The sequence below is a fragment of the Pristis pectinata genome, chromosome 15 (genome assembly GCF_009764475.1).
Source record: "Pristis pectinata isolate sPriPec2 chromosome 15, sPriPec2.1.pri, whole genome shotgun sequence".
NCBI classification, from domain to species: domain Eukaryota; kingdom Metazoa; phylum Chordata; class Chondrichthyes; order Rhinopristiformes; family Pristidae; genus Pristis; species Pristis pectinata.
Genome location: NC_067419.1, coordinates 20,279,241 through 20,292,954, shown reverse-complemented (window position 1 = coordinate 20,292,954; position 13,714 = coordinate 20,279,241). Strand labels below are relative to the sequence as shown.

At 41.1% G+C, this 13,714-nt stretch overlaps 1 protein-coding gene across 4 annotated transcripts in view; it reads right to left on the bottom strand.

The window, feature by feature from the left end:
• Positions 1-13,714, bottom strand: part of zgc:136858 (uncharacterized protein LOC678543 homolog) — a 54,129-nt gene that overhangs the window by 38,314 nt on the left and 2,101 nt on the right. For 3 of the 4 annotated variants that reach the window (XM_052030348.1, XM_052030350.1, XM_052030349.1), the window contains exons 2-7: positions 13,299-13,457; positions 10,592-10,689; positions 6,383-6,497; positions 4,975-5,149; positions 2,195-2,306; positions 639-745 (exon numbers count right to left, since the gene is read on the bottom strand). In XM_052030348.1, coding sequence (XP_051886308.1) covers positions 639-745; positions 2,195-2,306; positions 4,975-5,149; positions 6,383-6,497; positions 10,592-10,689; positions 13,299-13,309 — 618 coding nt within the window. In that variant the 5' untranslated portion in view covers positions 13,310-13,457. The remainder of the gene's footprint in view (positions 1-638; positions 746-2,194; positions 2,307-4,974; positions 5,150-6,382; positions 6,498-10,591; positions 10,690-13,298; positions 13,458-13,714) is intronic. The other variant, XM_052030351.1, reaches the window with a different exon arrangement.

Here is a 13,714-nt window from a genome sequence, read left to right as displayed (position 1 = left end):
AACCCACAAAAACAGAATGAAAGAAAACGAGGGCCGAAGGAGAAGTTGAGGAGGAGGTAGAGGAAAAAATACGAAAGGAGGGGGGTAATAAGAATCAGAGAAGAACGTAAAATGGAAAGAACATGTGTAGGAGTAAGGAAGGGAGAGTAGAAATTGATGATTGTAGGAGTGGGAAACAAGAAGCAAACAATAACGACAAAATATATGAGAAATTAGCCGATCCTTATTTTGTATCAGGGTCCCACAATGTTCAATGGTACAATCAGATCTAAGGCATTTTAACCATCAATTCATCTGAGCTACATAACGACTCTGCTCTTTCTCACACACTGCCCAGAGGAAGCACTTCAAGGCAGGCTCAAATTGAACTGTTTTGTTCCAGGGATCCAACAATGCCTCACTCACCTATCCTGATGCTAGAACATTTCATTTCCAACCCTAGCTATGAGGAAAGTTCCTTTGAGAAGATTATTAGACATACTTGCGGTTTTGCTGTGCTGTTATATTCACTGTTAAGATTAAAACAAACTTCTCCTTTGTCAAGGATAGAAAGTAGGATTCCTCCATCAGAACAAGCTGAAGTCTAAGTTGGTGTTAAAGGGATACGTCTTTAGGAATAACTCTATGACCCACTGTACCAAGTATTCCAGAGTTCGCCCAATATCCAGGATGGATTTGACGCCTGCTGAAACCACGGCCACTTGGGTGCGACCCATTTCTGTCAGATCTGAACTTATATCCAGTGCTGTAGAAATAATAATAAGATAACAACATGCGTGAGGTTTAGGTCAGTTACTTTATTGCCAGTCTAAATTTATTGTGGGATATCTCAAGAAACAAGTGTAAACAAGATGATTGTAAAAGACAATATAGTCTATTTGCTTGCTTTAAATACTGATGCTTCTCCAGAGGATGGAAAATGTCACGAGTTGTTTCTGTCTCTGTGTTTTCAAGTCTCAACAAAATACATATATTGATATTGTTGCATGTTCCCGAGAGTATACTGGTACTGTAATACTCCTTCCTAACTGGGTATGTTGGTACTATAACACTCTATCCCAGAATGAATATATACACTGTAATACACTCCCTATCACTGGGTATATTGATACTTTGACACAGTGTCCTGGTCTAAGTATATTGGCACTGTAATGCTCTACCTGGGTACAGTATGTTAATACTATAATACTCTTTCCTCGATTAACTTATTTTCTTCTGGATCATTAATCTAAATTTGTGGTATTAAAAGCTCTTTTGTGGCGAGTAAATCAGTGTTGCAGTATTTTCTCCTGGACTGCATGTATCAGCACTGTCATACTCTCTCCTGGATTGGGCATATTGATACTAATACATGCTTCCCTGGATAGAGTGTTTTATACTCTCATCTGGATTGAGTGTATCTGTACTATAATACCCCACCCAATTAATCATATTGGTACTGTAACGTGTTATCACAGAGTAAAGTGGCTCTGGAATATTTTCTCCTGGACTGAGTGTATTGATACTGTAACATGCTCTTTCAGAGTAAGTGTGCATTGTAATACTTTCTCTCAGCGAAAATTTACCATGATATTCTCTCCCTTATTCAATCAGAATGAAGATGTGTAACCAGAACAGAGTAATCAATTCTGCAATACCCTTGCATGAACTATACTGATAGAGTTAAACACTGCCTTTGAATTTTACTCTACTATAATACACTGGGACTGTGTACAGAGTACAGTAGTACTCTCTCCTGGACTTATTATACTGATAACATAGAAGTAGCCACATCCTGGTGGTGACTGAGAAGAGTGACACATTGATATGAAGGGAGGCTCAGAAGTCATAAGAAGAGGGTGAGGGACGATTGACGGGTAGTGGGATTGGAGTGAAGGGTTGACAGTTGAGGATCAGTGCAAGAGTGGGTCAGTCCTATAACAGCCTCTCCCAGGTTGGATGTAATAGTACTGTACCATCATGGTAACACCCATCCCCACTTAAATGACTTCCAACTTACTGTAATGTCACCTTGAATGTTATATACACACAAAGACATCTTTCTTCTTTGACTGAGAATCAGCACAGTCCCTGTCCTTTTTAATGAAGTGACTGATGTGTCACTGCATTAATGAAATTTGCTTTAATATATAAACAAGATTTATACTTAAGTACTGGTCTTGGATATTTGGAAAAGATCTTACAAATCTCTTACTGTTTTGTCCATCACGATGGACCCCTCCAATGCCACCAGTCACAAGCAAAGGAATGCCAGCTTTGTGTGCTGCTATTATGGTGGCTGAAACGGTGGTACCACCAGATAAACCCTGATAGAAAATAATCCAACAAAGCAAATCAGTGAACCTCCTCTTTGTTAAGTGTCTAAAAAAGTCAAGAATAAGATTCAAAACAATTGGCATGAGATATGAACACAAAAATATCCTGAAAAGTTAAATCTAAATATGTGTTTGCAACTAAAGCAAAATTTCTGCTATTTGTATAACCTAACTTTTAATTACCTATCCTCAGCTTATTAAAACACTGTAGCATTAGCATTTTTGACTTCCTTGATGCGTTTCTAACCAAGCCCTGAATCAAATTATTTGAGAGGAATTGTCAGCTCCAATTGGCTTCACAGAGTGGAGAAGATTTGTATGTGGGCTCATGTTCAATTTCCAAACCAAAAACTAGTAGCAAGGCTGCAGAATGTCACAGAACAAAATCCATTTGCTAATAAGTGACAGTAAGACTGGAGGTGACAATACAAGGTAAGGCATAGTATGTTGATCAGTCAGTGAGGGGAGCTTCAGCAATTTGGGCTGGAGATTGGCTGCTGATGAAGGACAATGCTGGTAAATGGAAACTCATAAGTAAAAGAGTAAGTGACTGCCTAAGGATGGTTTGGAGAGATCTGTTACTATCTTTTGAAGAACAGCCTCTGGAAGAAGTGTCCATGATTTATTCTTGTTTCTTGGGTAGAGCATGTTTAGACAATCAGATATTATATCTGTGTATGTGCAACTGATTGACTTAAATTTGTTTTTGTAAGCCCACCACAAATTGGACAAGTAGTGAATGAAAAAAGCAGTTCTGAAATCTAAAATGATGAATCAAAAAATGGAAGGTCAGCAAAGTACAGCTGATAGGATAGGGGATAAATCCAGCAACATTTTTGGCTTTCATTGTGCTTTTTCCATGAAGTAAAGGACTTAACCTGTAATTAAGGTTTGAAACAACTTCCAACAAAACGATCAAATTTGTGGACGAGGTTGGTATGTGCCTGGAAAAATGGTACAGGATGGAGAACTTCAAATTTTGGGAGTATTTAGAGCTGGAAGGACCTGACTGAGTCAGATCAGTTGCAACTCAATTATAGGAAGGTAAACCGGAGGCATCTGCATGAAGTTTCAGAAGGATACATAAACGTCTAGGAGATTGAAATAGCACTAGAAAACAGTGAAAGAATCAGGCAGGAGAGAAACCAAGGGCAGATGAGGATGGTTTGGAGCAAGCGTATAAGTGCCTGGAACATTGCAAATAATGTGTGTAAGCAGCAGGCAGAAGCAGTCTCATTAAACTATGAGATTGTGCCATTACGATGAACTGGTACCTGTAAGAGGAAGAATTTATCCAATAGTGTGGCTGTTGCCCGTGACCAGAATTGTAACTGCACCAGCCACATAAAACCATGGCTGCAAACACACATCAGGGGCGAGGCATCCTGCAGCAAGTGACTCATCTCCTGAGTAGTTCTTCTACCATTTGTAAGGCAAACTCAGGAGTACGATGGAACTCTGCATTTACCTGGATAAGTGTGGCTTCAAGAACACTCCACAAATCTGACATCTAGGAGAATGCAGGCCTCTTGACTGGAGGGGAGGGGAAGGGTTAGTTTGTGAACACAAACTTTTAAAAGCGGGAGGACAGATCGAGAAGGCGGTTGAAAAGTCATATGAGTGTGCTTTCATTTATAAACAGAGAAAGAGTGAAAAAGCAACAAAGCTAAACTTCATAAAATGTTGGTTATTGCTTAGCTGAAGTGTTGCGGCAAATTCTGAAGATCATACTTTAGCAAAGATGTCAAGGTTTAGCAGAGGTTACAGAGCAGATTTTTAGGAAAGGTGTTGAGGAAATTTGTTATGATCCCATGAATTAAAGACTGCTGTGTTGTGGAGGAAGTAGAGAAGTGGAGTTGTTCTGTAGTTGTTCTCCTTACAGCAGTGGAAGTTAAGAGATTTAGTGTTCTTCAAAATCTTAAAGGGTATATGAGGAAGAAACTGTTTCCAGGACTCAGTGAACAAAGGACACAAAATTAAGGTACATGAGGAAAGAGCCAAAGAAATGATTTGGCCTCCACTACAGATTCAAGCTCCCCCCGCCACCATTTAATTAGCTGAATTTAACTTTCATTCACTCTCTGGATTACTGTTCCAGGAACATAACCATTACGTAAACAACTCAGATAAATGCAAGATGCTCTGGTTATAAAACATTTAAAAATTAATCAAACCACTTAAGTAGCTATATTCAAAAGTGCTATATTTGAGGAAGATACATCACGTTGCTTTTTGAAAACTATTACTTAGGCCGTCGTGCATCCTGAGTTATTTTGGTGGTGGCACGTTATTTTACATGTTGCTTGAGAGAGAACCCAGGCTATCAACAAAAAAAGTTAACATCATTTTATAATTCTTTATGGAAAACTCTAAATGTTAACTTGAGTGGGAGATTAATCTTCAACGTTGCCTCTGAGTATTTTGTGTTGCAGAAACACCGAGGTTATTTGGTCCTCTAGGGTCATACCAATTCTGGGTACATATCATCCCAATTCCCTGCTTCTTCCTTGTTCCTCTCAATATTTTCCTCCTCTCTCCTGAGCTGGGCTCCAATGATCTAATAACCCCTTGTTTGCAAAAATTCTTCTACCATCTCTCTTTACAAGTGGTGGTAATTTCTGTAGAGAAGAAGTTATACTTAATCTAATTGAGTTCTCACCTTGCTAAGAACATATGGAAGATCTCTCCGAGATACTTTCAGTGTTTCCTTGCTTTCTGCCAGGTACTCCAGGTCACTCTCTGACAGTCCCACATGCATCTTGCCTTTGATGATGCCAATCGTTGCAGGAACTGCACTGTGTTCTTTTACGATCTGTTCAACCTCCTTAGCACAACTGAAACAGATCAGAGAAACCTTGGATCAAACCACAATTTGTGTTTATTTCAAGGAAGCAGCACCAGGGTGCAGAAGGGTTTACATTCCTTTACATTGGCTCTGCAGGCACAAGGCAGGCTCAGGATGGGTGAACTGGCTTCAGATACATCTTGTGCACTTGACTCCATCCCACAGCAGCTTCTCGCATGGCACAAAGTAGGCCCAGAACATATCAAAGACTGATATAGTATCTAACACACCTTCCCAGCTTTTGTGTAGGATTCAAAGCACATTTTGGTTGGAGCTAAGTAACGCTCTTTTCTTTGTTGAAAGCTTTATAATAACTTCTCAGTTCCTTTATTTAACTAAATGATTTCATTGACATGAATATATATTTATTTCTGGAGAAACAAACAATCAGCTGGAGTAACTCAGTGAATTGAGCACCATCTGTGGGGGAAAGGAATTGTCAAGGGGTCGAAACCCTGCATCAAGACTGAGAATGGAGAGGGAAGATACTGACCCTTCAACCTACTGAATGAAAGGTCAGTATCCTTCACCCATACTGACACAGGAGCCAGTATAGGTGAAGGATAATGGGCAGATGGTTGCTAGATGGAAACAGGCAAAAAAAGGCAGATGGAACCAAGTGGGAGGAGGAGATTATTTTTGGAATTAATTTTAAATACTCATTATACTTATTTCACTGGCCTATGTTTCATAATGTTTATCCTGAATACAATGAAAAATTAATTTTAGCACCATGTAAATGTTGAAACATTCTATTTTCAGTTATCACCTGTTCTTCTCAGATGTGGGTGATGAAATTGTGAGGTTGTGACTGAAGCTTTTCAGTGCCACGTTTAGAACTTCTGCAGGGAAACTATCCATTAAAACTAGTCCCACTGGATTATGATGATTGACAAACATCTATTGCATTTTTATCAGAAAGGATTTCCAAAAATTTCTATTGGGGATTTGGGATTACATTCTGTAAATCATTATTTTTCAAACAAACCATGGAGCAATGATCTTTTGATCTTAACACAGCTCAGTACCTCTTCCAATCAATGAGCCTCGTAAACACTACACTCAGTGCTCATATTTCACATAAAGTTAATTTGATTCTTGCAGGAGTTGGCTTTTCCGGATAGAGGATTCTGATTGTAGGAGAGTTTGGGTTCTAATACAATCCAAGCACCAGTGTCAATCCCAGATCCCCAAATCCAGTAGTTCCTCACAGTCCACTTACTTCAGGTTGTGAGGATATGGCATGCCATGTGTGATGATCGTGCTCTCCAAAGCCACCACAGCCTTCTGACCGGCAATTGCTTTTGAGACCTCTGGGTGGACCTTAAGAAGGCCATCTGCAACAAGCAAATGTCTAGCATTATTTTCATAATTCACAATATTTTATTCAGTTTCATTCAGACAACAGCCAGTCAGACAGTTCCCATGCCTACAATAATCAGCCCAAACTCCTGGGAATGGGCAAAAACGAGCCAAGATGCTCAAATGTTAAGTTGCAGGTTTGTTTCACTTGGTTATTAAAATGTTAATATTTGAGAAGATTCTTCAAGGTCCATTTTGGGGTTCACAGAAGCTACCCAGATGATGGTCATTCAGCCCATCAATCTAATGCTGGTTCCTTTTCCAACAATTAGTTGGGCCCCATTCTCACACTCTATCCCCTTAGCTCTGCCAATTACTTCCCTTCAAGTGTCAATCCAATTCCCTTTGAAAGCTGTAATTGACTGTTCCCATCACTCATATAGGAACAAATTCCAGATCATAACCACTCTCTCTTTAAGAAAAACTTTGCTATACATCACCCTGTGTCTTTAGCTCATCACTTTGGGTCTAAGTAATCCATTACTGGGAAAGCTTCTCTCTATATACTCTCTCTATGCCCATCAATCACGACCTTGCACAGCTCCATCACATTTGTGCATAAAACCACGATGGTTTTTGAGGGATTGCCTCACTGATGGAGACACCACATTTTAATCGGAACCCCAAATTGAGACCACACCTGCCTGCTTAGAGGATGTAATATGAAACATAAAGGAATTCTCAAGTGTTTTACCCAAAATTCCTTCTAAAATACTATGCTAAATGAACTCACTCGTGGTTTGTGAGTTTGAGTACAATCCCACATAACTGCACTTCTTAAAATGTCTTGACAGATCCAGAAAATGTGAGAATAAGCTATGTAAGCTAAGGGTTATACAAGAGATAAAGTCTTGTTCACATGATTCAGGGAGAGGTCAAGTCTCCTTTGCAGCCTTACAGCGCATTAAGGTGAATAAATCCCCAGGGCCTGACTGAGTACATCCTCAGACTTCCTGGAGACGAGAGAAAAAATTGTGGATGCCCTTGCAGAGATAGTTGCTTCATCATTAGCCACTGGTGAAGTTCCCAAAGACTGGAAAGTGGCTAATGTTGTTTCAATGTTTAAGAAGGTTTAAAAAAGGTCAAGAATTTATAGATGGTTCAAACACCATCTATAAGTTCACCGATGACACCACTGTTGTTGGCAGAATCTCAGATGGCAATGAGGAGGTGTACAGGAGTGAGATAGATCGGCTGGTTGAGAGGTGTCGCAACAACAACCTCGTACTCACTGTCAACAAGACCAAAGAATGGATTGTGGACTTCAGGAAGGGGAGGTCGGGAGAACACACACCAGTCCTCCTTGAGGGGTCAGCGGTGGAAGGGGTGAGCAGCTTCAAGTTCCTGGGCGTCGACATCTCAGAGGATCTATCCTGGGTCCAACACATTGATGCAGTCATGAAGAAGGCACGCCAGCAGCTCTACTTCGTTAGGAGTTTGAGGAGATTTGGTATTTCACCAAAGACCCTTGCAAATTTCTACAGATGTATGGTGGAGAGTATTCTGACTGGTTGCATCACTGCCTGGTACGGAGGCTCCGATGCGCAGGATCGAAAGAGGCTGCAGTGGGTTGGAGACTCAGGCAGCTCCATCATGGACACAACCCTCCCTGCCATCAAGGCCATCATCAAGAGGCAGTGTCCATCATTAAGGACCCTCTCCACCTAGGACATGCCCTCTTCACGTCACTACTATCGGGGAAGAGGTACAGGAGCCTGAAGACCCACACTCAATGTTTCAGGAACAGCTTCTTCCCCTCCGCCATCAGATTTCTAACAGTCCATGAACTCATGAACACTACCTCGTTATTCCTCTTTTGCACTATTTATTTATTTTTGCAACTTACAGTAATTTTTATGTCTTTAAGTCTTGCACTGTACTGCTGCCACAAAACAACAAATTTCACGACATATGTCAGTGATAATAAACCTGATTCTAATTCTAAACGGTAACAAGGACAAGCCAGGGAACTACAGGCCAGCCAGCCTGACATCAGTGGTGGGGAAGATACTGGAGGGAATTCTGAGGGACAGGATCTACCAGCGTTTGGTAGGTAAGGTGAGGGTAAGGCAGTGGATGTTGCCTATTTGGAATTTAGCAAGGCCTTCGACAAGGTCCCTCATGGCAGACTGGTCTGGAAGGTTAGGTCCCACGGAATCCAGGGAGAGCTAGTCAGGTGGATTCAAAATTGGCTCAGAGGTAGGAAGCAGAGGGTGGCGGTTGAAGGTTGTTTCTCAGAATGGAGGTCGGTGAATAGTGGGGTGACACAGGGGTCGGTGTTGAGACCCTTGTTATTCAATATTTATATAAATGATTTGGATGTGAATGCACAAGGCTTGATCAGCAAGTTTGCAGTTGACAGGAAATTAGGTGGTGTTGCTGATAGTGAAGAAGATGATCATAGATTACAGGGGGTCTTGATCAGTCAGGGAAGTGGGCCAAGGAGCAGCAAATGGATTTCAATACAGATAAGTGTGAGGTGATGCATTTTGGAAAGTCAAACCAAAAAAGTACTAATACTATGAACGGTAGGGCACTAGGGAGTGTAATGGAACAGAGGGACCTAGGAATATGTGCATAGTTTGTTGAAAGTGGCATCACAGGTAGACAGGGTGGTGAAGGCGGCATTTAGCATGCTGGTCTTCATCAGGCAGGGCATTGAGTATAGGAGTTAGAACATTATGTTGCAGTTGTACAAGTCATTGATGAGGCCGCCCTTGAAGTACTGTGCACAGTTTTGGTCACCCTGTTACAGGAAAGATGTGGTTAAACTGGATAGAATGCAGAAAAGATTTATGAGAACGTTGCCAGGACTACAGAGCCCGAGTTACAGGGAGAGGTTGGCCAGGCTAGGTCTTTATTCCTTGGAATGTAGGAGAATGAGGGCAACCTTATAGAAATGTTTAAATTTATGAGAAGCATAGATAAGGTGGACGGTAACAGTTTTTCCCCAGGGTAGGGGAGTCCAAAACTAGGGGGCATAGACTTAGGGCGACAGGGGAAAGATTTAAAAGGGACCTGAGGGGCAACTCTTTCACACAGAGGGTGGTGAGTATATGGAATGAGCTGCCAGAGGAAGTGGCTGAGGCAGGTACAATAGTATCATTTAAGAAACACTTGGAGAGGTACATAGAGGGGAGAGGCCCGGAGGGATATGGACCAAATGCAGGAAATTGGGACTAGCGAGGTGACAATGTGGTCAATAAGGACTCATTGGGCTGAAGGGCCTGTATCTGTGCTATGTTGCTCCATGACTCTAAGTCCAGGCTTTCTAATTTGGTGAGGTTTGTTCTTGGAACAGATTCCCTTTGTCTCCAGAATCTATTTTTTATTTAATAAATATTTTTCTCCCCGTACATTATAAGGAACATATAACAGGCAGGCATGAGAGTGAAAAAGCACTCAGACCACATCAGAGTCCAAAATTCCACAGCCAATGAAACTAAATGAGATTGCTACAAGATGCAAAATACAAACAGCATATTGCAGCAGACAGGATAATCTTGCTCAGGACTGAGGCAGTGTTCAGTGCAACAGAGCTCCAAGCGTTTTTATACTGCTCCTAACCTCTTCACATTATACAGTTTCCTTCAGAAAACTGTTCCATCTTGAACAAACAATAAAACACCCAAAAAGTTTGATTAAAATTAGAATTGAGAGAAAAAAAAGAATGTAAATTACTGATAGCAGAAGAAAATTAAAAAGATTGAATAGAACACTAAATGGAATTTAGGACTCAGGGACATCGACTAGAATTAGAGCAGTAAACAGGCTCTGGGAGAGGGTGATGCTGGTCTGGAACTTACTTCCACAAAACACAATGGATGCTGGGTCACTTGCTAACATTAAATCTCAAGTTAATATAGTTTGTTGCTCAAAATATTGAGGGAGGCAGGGGAAAGGCATGGATGTGGGGGTAATGCCTTGTATTACAGATCCTCCATGATCTCAGTTAATGACAGGCAGGTTCAAGGGTCTAAATAGACTTTTCCTGTTCCCATTTCTTATGTGCAGTAGAAGTAAATTCAACTGAAAAGGAAGAATTATGTGGAGAAAACTGCTAACAAACCATGGAGAAGTCTTCGGGCAATGGCACAGCTCCATTCCATGTAAGCTGCATGTGGAAAAAGAGGAATGCATTTCCACATTCTCCGGTAAAGACAGACACTGAAGGGGGAAACAAAATCAAAGCAGTGATTGGTATCTCATTAACTCCTCCTGACTTTAAGCAATTTAAAGGACATTGATAGTCATAGGAGAAAAGGCAGTACCAGTGATATCTCTCTTTCATTCAACTCAGAATTTATTTATTTATTCTAGGAAAGGCACTTCAATTTGGGATTACACTTCAGCTTTCACTGTGTTGGAAGGTTTCTGGTAAAAATCAATTCTTGTAAAAACTTGGGAATAATCACCAAACCTGAAGATTAAATGCAATTGATGCTGGGTCAGTTTTAAACTCAATGTAATGAGATATTTAAGTAAAACACTCAAAACAAGTTTGGCTAAAGCCACTAAATGAAAGTGATGGCTAATAAAATAAAATGGTACGTGTCAGAATTATTAAACTATTATGCCAAATTATCTTGGGATTTGGAGTACCTTAACAAAAAATATCACCAGGAGGTTCATAATCCTCTTTGAAGATGTGCATTTGCCTCCTCCGTCTTCAACAAGTGCAAGGAACTTGTGAAGCAAAAGGTCTGCCCCCTCAGGTTGGAATATTTGGGAAAAGAACAGCAGTTTGTCAGCTTTACAGAATCAGAGAAATTTATGACATTAGGAGCCACTCAGCCCATTGTGTGTACTGAGAACAGTCCCACATTCCAGTCTTCAGTCTGCAGCCTTGCAGGCTGTGGCACAAGTAACAGATCACCCGGCCTTTTGCTATTTTCAAACTGGCTGTCAAGTTTCCTGTGTAACAATAGTTACCATACTTCAAAAACATTGCACCTCATGGTTGTCCTGAGGATGTGAAAGGCACTGTGGAAATGCAAGCTCTTGCTTCCTTTACAAATCTACTCTGAAGTTTTAGCTGGTGCCCATATTGGACAAGGAAAAACATGCCCAGTGTGTTACTTTACCTGTCCAAAGAAGGTTATTAAACAGCTGATGATCAGACTGAGCATTCGGTGCCTAATCCCTGGACATCTTGAACCCAGCAGGTCAGGCAGCATCAGCCTGACCTGCTGGGTTCCTCCAGCATTTTGTGTGTATTGCTCCATATTCCAGCATCTGCAGAATCTCTTCTGTCCCTGTGTGCCCCAAACATCTTGGCTTCCTCTAGTCTGCCTTTAATTCATTTTCTTAAAGGGGGTCTTTGAGATATGAGTCAGACTGATTAGATATGCTTAGTGTGCCAATATCACACGTCCTTCATGCCTACATGAAGGCATACACAGTGATGTCACATGAGCAGTGCTCGATTTAATGTCATTTGATCAAAATGGAAGGTTGATGCCTGTTTCACTGTTACTTAAAGGGGGCCTGTCTTTAAAGTGGTCATTGCTGGGGAGTCAGAGGCCTCATCTTCTTCAGGAAGATCCTTCTTTAAATGTTCTTTCTTTGTGATCACACGTCTCTAGACCCCTTCTCTGCTACCCCTCCCCCCCATCATCTCTGACCAAAATCCCCCAATCCTTCCCCAGCCAAACCCCCAATGCTCTCCCCAACCACCCCACTAATGACCCTGTCTCTCCCCCCTCCCTCCCTCCCTCCCACACCCCACCTCAGTCTTAATTCACTCAATGATTTTGATGAGGTGATCAAGTGTAATATATCCAAGTTTACTAGTGGCAGGAAGCTGGCTGGCAATGTAGGCTGCAAGGAGGATGCAGAGAGGCATCATTAGATATAGACAGCTAAGTGAATGACCAAGGACATGGCCAATAGATTACGGTGTGGAAAAATAAGAAAAGTATAGTACTTTTTAAATGGTGAGAAATTGAAAGGTGTTGATGCTCAGAAGAAACTGGGTGTTCTTGCACATGGATCACTGAAGATTGATGTACAGGTTCAGCAAGTAGTTAGGATGGAAAATAGTATGTCAGTCTTTATTGCAAGAAGATCTGAGTGCAAGAGGAATGATGACTTACTGAAATTATGTAAGGCCCTGCTGAGGCCACACCTGGAATATTGTTCACAGGTTTGGTCTCCTTACCTAAGGAAGGATATGCTTGTGACAGAGGGATGCAATGAATGTTCACCCTATTAATTCCAAAAATATCGGGGTTGCCTTTCTGGGGAGATTAAGCAGACAGGGCCTGTACTCTCCAGAGTTTAGGAGAAGGAGGTGATCTTATTAAAACATACAAAATTCTTACAGGGTTTGATGAGGTGGAAGCAAGGCTGATGTTTATTCTGGCTGGGATTTAGAACATAGAACAGTACAGAACAAGAGCAGGCCGTTCAGCCCATGATGTCTGTGCTGACAGTGATGCCAATCCGAACTAATCCCATCTGCTTCTTGGTTTGAACTCAAGTGTAGCACGTTTTTTCCATATACATTGGGAGCACTGGCACTCGCAATCAAAATGTCTGCGAGAGTTCCTGTCGTGCATCAGACTTGAACAAATTGCTGCCAGAGGGCTTTGCACAAAACTTACACAATACCCTCGGGCAGTTCCCCTTTAATGTATGTACCTTCAGGTGTGTTAGGATTTCTTAGCCACCATATTTTGTTGTGCCTAAGTTCTACAATGTGACGTCTGCTTGATTCTGTGGGACCAGAGGCCAGACAAGTTGTATTTGGTTAATAAGATAGACTAGGCATTTACCTTAAAAACATTGCATTTATGTTGTATATTCATATATCTTCAGAACATCCCATATCACTTCACAATCAATGAGTCATTTTGGAAATGTAGCTTCTAAACTGCAAACAAGTGCAGCAAGTGGTGTAAACAATCGTCTTCTTTATCTAGTTGTGCCTCAATCTATGGCAGACAAATGTGTACAGTGAATGTCCTGGTTATTGTCTTTTAAAATTCTATAAATTCTGGAATCGTTCCTGCAAATTAGAGGGTAGCAAATGTGACACACATTAGTTAAGAAAGGAGAGAGTGAGAGAACAGGGAACTGCCAACCCATTAGCCTAACATCAGTAGCAGGGAAAATGCTGGAGTCTATATTGAAGAATGTAATAACAGAATATCATGAACAAAGTAATAGGATTGAACAATTTATAACAGGA